The sequence below is a fragment of the Populus trichocarpa genome, chromosome 7 (genome assembly GCF_000002775.5).
Source record: "Populus trichocarpa isolate Nisqually-1 chromosome 7, P.trichocarpa_v4.1, whole genome shotgun sequence".
Taxonomy (NCBI): Eukaryota; Viridiplantae; Streptophyta; class Magnoliopsida; order Malpighiales; family Salicaceae; genus Populus; species Populus trichocarpa.
The window spans coordinates 3,383,467-3,389,656 of NC_037291.2; the positions used below are offsets into that span (position 1 = coordinate 3,383,467).

General features: G+C 32.6%; 1 protein-coding gene across 1 annotated transcript; it reads left to right on the forward strand.

Moving 5' to 3' along the window:
• Positions 1-3,376: 3,376 nt before the first annotated feature.
• Positions 3,377-6,190, forward strand: LOC7477956 (uncharacterized). Its single transcript, XM_024605242.2, has 5 exons — positions 3,377-3,820; positions 4,292-4,554; positions 4,686-4,779; positions 4,901-5,018; positions 5,554-6,190. The coding sequence occupies exons 1-5, from the start codon at positions 3,685-3,687 to the stop codon at positions 5,747-5,749; spliced, it is 807 nt and encodes a 268-aa protein (XP_024461010.1). The 5' UTR covers positions 3,377-3,684; the 3' UTR covers positions 5,750-6,190.

Sequence of the window (6,190 nt, forward strand, 5' to 3'; positions counted from 1 at the left end):
CGTATCCCAAGCTTGACGAGTTAACTTGATTTGACGGGTAACCCAGTTAATTCTGTGTTAGCCCGTCAATTGTTTTCTATTTAATTATCAAACTTTCATGGCGTGAATCCCAAGTTTTGATGGGTTAATTCAGATTTTTTTTCTTTTTCGTCATTAGTTTTTTTCTTCCTATTGGTTTTTTTTCTTTGCCCACAGTGAAAAAGCTCATGCCTTTAGTTTATTTTTTTGTCTAAAGTTTCTTAATATTAAATTTTTTTCTGTTTAATTATCAAACTTTCATGACATGAATCCCAGATTTGACGGGTTAATCCCGTTGATTCAGATTTTTTTTCTTTTTCTTCATTAGTTTTTTTTCTTCCTGTAGGTTTTTTTCTCTTTGCTTTTTCCTTTTTAATTAATCTTTTTTTTTTAATTTAGTTCATTAATATTAAATCTTTTTTCTATTTATTTATCACATTTTCGTGACATGAATCCTACGTTTGACGGGTTAACCTGATTTGGCGGGTTAACCCAATTGATTCAGATTTTTTTTCTTTTTTCTCATTAGTTTTTTTCTTCCAATTTCATCTTTTAATATTATATGCAGTCCACAGTGAAAAGACTGATGACTTTAGTTTTTGTTTTTCGTTTTATGCCTTTCACGGTGGACTGCACAGTGCAGTCCACGATGAAAAGGCTGATGCCTTCTCTTTTTTTTAATTAATTTTTTTTATTTAGTTTGTTGATATTAAAGTTTTTTCTATTTAGTTATCAAACTTTCATGATATGGATCTTAGGTTTGACGAGTTAAGCCAGTTAATTTAGATTTCTTTTTCTTTTTCTTCATTAGTTTTTTTCTTCTTATAAGTTTTTTTTCTTTTTAATTAATATTTTTTTATTTAATTTAGTTCATTAATATTAAATTTTTTATATTTAGTTATCGGCTGATGCCTTTAGTTTTTTTTTTATCGTTTTTATATCATTGACTGTGGATTGCACTGTGCAGTCCACAGTGAAAAGGTTGATGTCTTTTGTTTGTTTTTATTTTTTTTATTTTTTAATTAATTTTTTTCATTTAATTTAGTTTGTTAATGTTCAATGTTTTTCTATTTAGTTATCAAACTTTCATGACACGGATCCCGGGTTTGACGGGTTAACCTGGTTTGACGGGTTAACCCAATTAATTCTGGGTAACCCGTCAATTTTTTTTTCTATTTAGTTATCAAACTTTCACGACAAGAATCCAACGTTAGATTTTTTTTTCTTTTTCTGTGGTTCACGCAAGTTTAATGTTATTATTAATATTATAAATATTACTCTTAGGTCAGGTGTTGCAGCCGAACCCAAAACTCTTGGTTATAGCTTTTTAGAAATACCTAATATTTTTAGATCTTATTTTTTAATATTTTTTATGTAAAAAAAATTAACCCACGGCATCGCGCGGGTCATGTAACTAGTAAGAATTAAAATGCGTGATTTTTCATTTGTTTTTTTTTTAATATAGAGTTGGATATAATTTAACTTTATAATAAAGCTTAATAATGTGGGGAAAGCACTGTAGCTTTCCTCACAAAACATTGTGGATTGCTACAATGTCTCTCCATATAGTTTTTTTTTTCTTATAATTTTTTCCAAATTATCTTTGCCAATTTTTTTTTTAATATTGAGTTGTTTGAGAATTACAATTACAAGTCATTACAAATAAAACTAAATCATGTGGGGAAGCACTGTAGTTTTCATCACAAAATACTGTGAATTGCTACAATGTTTCCAACATGATTTTTTTTCCTTTTTTTTGGTGTTTTTTTTGTTATTTGTTTTTCTAAAATTGTATCTGTCGATTTAATTTTTAATATTGAGCTGATTAAGAATTTAGCTTTGTAAATTTGTTTTCTTTAAAATACTATGAATTGTTGCAGTGTTTTTCCATATGATTTTTTATGATTTTTTCCAAAATTATCTTTGTCGATTTTTTTTTTAATATTAAGTTGGTTAAGAATTATAGTTACAATAAAGCTAAATCATATGAGGAAAGCGTTGTAGTTTTTCTTACAAAATACTGTGGATTGCTACACTATTTCTCTAAATGGTTTTTTTATTTTATTTAATTGTGGAAAACACTGTAGTTTTCCACACAAAACATTGTCAATTGCTACAACATTTTTCTTCATTGGTTTTTTTCCTTTCAAAATTATCTTTGTTGGTTTTTTTTAATATTAAGTTGGTAGAGAATTTAGCTTTGTAATTTTTTTTCTTTTTATTAACAGAAAAGTTAAATCATGTGGCGAAAGCACTGTATCTTTCCTCACAAAACACTATAGATTGCTACAAATCTTTTTATTCAGTCTCTAAGTTTTTTTTATCACCAACACAATTTTTTTTCAGTCATGAAATTTTTGCTCCATCATACCTTTAGTTTCTATTACTTATCTAGCGCTGGTTTACAATTATAATACTATCAAGTGCATTTGTTTGATAAGCCCGCGGCAGCGCGCGAGCATGTCATCTCGTAACATATTATATACTTTGTGAATTAATGCACGTTGTTTTTTACGATTATGTTTGTTTTTATGTTTTAATTTTTTTAAAATAATTAATTTTTTATTATTTTAATATACTGATGTCAAAAATAAATTTTAAAAAATAAAAAAATATATTATTTTGATGTATTTTTATTAAATGAAAAACACTTTGATAAATAACTATTATCACAGTACTAAACATAAAAAAATCCTAAGAATTAGTTCAAAACAACATTTTTTTTAAGAAAATAATATTACAAAAAAGAAATATAATTGTGTATTTACTTGATGTTATCTAGCTTGGTAATTCTTTTTGTATATAGTAATATGATCTCTCTGCAACTCTCACCTTCAATGAAGAAGGGGGGACAAAAAGAGAGGACAAGATCAGATAATAATATGACCTTGCATTAGAACAACTTAACTTATGTCGGCATTGATGTTTTTAATTTCCCCTCTACCTCTCTCGTAAAATAAAAGGGAAAATGAGGGCCCTAACCTACTTCTAAGTTCAATGCATGGCTCTCTACTTCTATATATCAATTTCCCAAATCATTGGTACAAGAGAAATTTCAACTTCAATTTTTTTCTTGAGTCATTAACATATAATTTAATTTTATCATTAATTTTTCCTTTTTGATGATCAAGTAATTTATCAATTAAACTAGATACTTAGTTTATATGTGACAAATTTAGTCTAGGAATCAAGACAGATAATTAATCAGCACCCCAGTTGCATCCTATTAATTTTTCCTTCCTTTGATTATAAAAAATATATTCAAACTTGAGATGCCTTACACAATAAGTTTCACACAGGAGAAAAAAAAAAAAACCCTACACATGAGAAATTCTAGCTTTCCTCGGGAAGCGAATATTATGATGACAATTAACAGTGAAAGAGGGGCTATATCTTCAACATAAAAGGGTAGAGAGGCAGCACTCAAAGTTTGAGAGTTCATATTTCACAAGGCAAGAAAGTGCTTCTCAGTGAGGAGACAAAGACAGAAACAGCTGACGAAGGAAATTGTATCGCCCATCTTATCATATATATATATATCAGATTCTTCCTTCTAAAACCTCTAGCAAGTTGCTTGTTCAATTCTTGGTGAAATTTATTAACGGCCCGGGGGCTCAAATTCTCACTTCCCAAAACAAGAAGAAAAATCCTCGAAGTTCGGCAAAGATGCGGAGCATGACAAGCTCCACCTCCAATAAAGGGATCGCAGCCATTGTAGGCGTTGGACCGAAGCTCGGCCGATCCATTGCCCGCAAGTTTGCCCATGAAGGTTACACTGTTGCCATCCTTGCCCGGGACTTAGGTACTTTATCTAGCTCTCTAATTCTCTATCCTTCACTTGTTTTTGCTCCCAAGAAAAAGATAAAGGAAACAGGATTATCAACGCTATTTCATAGAAAAAAATCATATATCTCTTGCTAGTAATCAATGATTTTGCTGGATGCTTTTGAAAGTGCAGCAGAATTTCACACTACATATTCCTGCAGTTTAATTAGCTTCCCTGGACGAGAAGAGAAGAATTTACATTTTTTCGAAAACTAATATGTTTTGCTTTTGCTAACAATTAGTTTACTTGTATAGAGATTAGTAAATGAAGAAAACCATATACGTTCTACTCTCAATCAATTCATATCTTTTACCCGTATATAATAAATTGTTTGACATTTGATACATGTAAAAGAAGAATCAAACTTGAAGATGTTGTAAATTAAAACTTGTCGGGGACTGAGAGAGATTTTTGAGCTAATTAGATAATAGAGTGAGATATTTGTAGGGAGGTTATCAAGATTTGCAGATGAGATAGCAAGGGAGGAGAAAGCTCAAGTTTTTGCCATCAGGATAGACTGCTCGGATTCAAGAAGTGTGAGAGAGGCATTTGAGGGTGTTCTTTCACTTGGCTTTGTAGAAGTACTCGTCTACAATGCCTATCAACCAGCAGTCTCTCCACAACCTACCAACTTCACCGATATTTGCATCGACTCTTTCGTGAAGTCCCTCGCAATCTCCTCCGTCGGTGCGTTCCTTTGCGCCCAACAGGTATTCCTTTAATTCCCTCAAATTTGCCAAAACCAAAAGCCTATTACCATGAACGTGTTCCATTTTCAAGAATCTTAAGGCTTCTTGTTTTTTCAGTATGTTATGTGGCTTCTGTTAATGGAAATACACAGGTTCTTCCAGGCATGGTAGAAAGACGGAGAGGGACAATTCTTTTCACCGGCTGTTCAGCTTCTTTAAATGGCATTGCTTGTTTATCTGAACTGTGTAAGAACTCTCTCTTAAGATATCCCGAATTCAATTCTGAAAAGGATTCCACTTTATTCTCATATATATACATTTTATCTGCTAAGTATGCAGTACTTATTTATTTGCCCCCAAAATACAGGTTGTGGAAAGTTTGCCTTGAGAGCTCTATCACAATGTTTAGCCAGGGAGTTTCAGTCTCAAGGTGTGCACGTTGCACATGTTATCATCGATGGTGTGATTGGCCCACCTACACCTAGGTAGGTTTTATCTTCATCCATACCTTCCTTCCTTTTCCTTTATAAGTATCTATTTTATCTTTCATATTCTCAACAATATAACAGAAGACAGCAAGATTCTAAATTCCTTACTCTACTTTTGTCTCCAAAACACTTTACTTTCATCGATTATTGATTCATTACCATCCATAAAAAGAGAGAGATGAGTTTGATATCTGAATTCCTCCTAGATACTTTTTGACCGAAGCAAAATACCATTACACAGTCGAATTACACCTCAATGACAAAATGAGCATGATGGTTGTCCATGCAAAGTGTGAGACAGTCCTATTACTAGTTCATTATACACAGTAACCACCAAAACTATACATGGGTGGATATCCATTCTATGTGGGAGCGATAGTTCAAAGTGGTATTCTCCAAATGAACAAACAAAAGCAAAGAGATTTTCATAAAAAAACTTGATTCAATTATGAAAAGGGGTGATAAATAGCTGTCAATGAAAAGGGATAATGATGAGCAATTAATGAAAGAGAAGGAAAATTGGCAATCGTAGGGGACCACCAAGCTCTCAGAGAACGTCAGCTGGGGAACAACAGCAACATGGTATGGCCGGTGGAGGTGGAGAGATGATGATGGACCCAGACTCGCTGGCTCAAACCTACTGGCATTTGCATGTTCAAGGCCGGACTGCTTGGACCCAGGAGATCGACCTCCGTCCCTCTAACTCCATCAACCCCAGATCCTGTTAGTCCCAAGCTACGTGAACTCGTCTTTCCCTTCCATCATTCACTCACCTTATCATCACTATCACAATCATGATCTATTTCTATGACAAGCAACACTTAATTTCTCTCATTACATATGGTTATCATTGTTATTTTGGGTTATTGTAGCTCTTATACCCCAGGCTACACTGTTTTATTCCTTTTCCATAGAGGCTCATGGTCTCTTTTGAATCCACTTGAAGGATGCATCCACGTTGAGAGCCCCACAGTCTCTCCAAGTGGTCAGAAAAGGAAGGACTGGTGCTCTTAAGTTTCAAAGTTTCCGTTTTCTTTTGGGTTTGCAAGAACTTTCATATTAGCACCGTTGGGAATTGAATTGTATCTACATAATTTTCTCTACAAGTGTGATTAAAGGATTGGTTTTGGTGGTTATCAAGCTATATTGATCTATTTATTTGGTGCTAA

Coding starts and splice junctions, on each gene's coding strand:
- LOC7477956 (XM_024605242.2), top strand. CDS start 3,685: ATGCGGAGCATGACAAGCTCCACCTCCAATAAAGGGATCGCAGCCATT. Junction 3,821..4,291: donor CATCCTTGCCCGGGACTTAG/GTACTTTATCTA, acceptor AGATATTTGTAG/GGAGGTTATCAAGATTTGCA. Junction 4,555..4,685: donor CGTTCCTTTGCGCCCAACAG/GTATTCCTTTAA, acceptor GGAAATACACAG/GTTCTTCCAGGCATGGTAGA.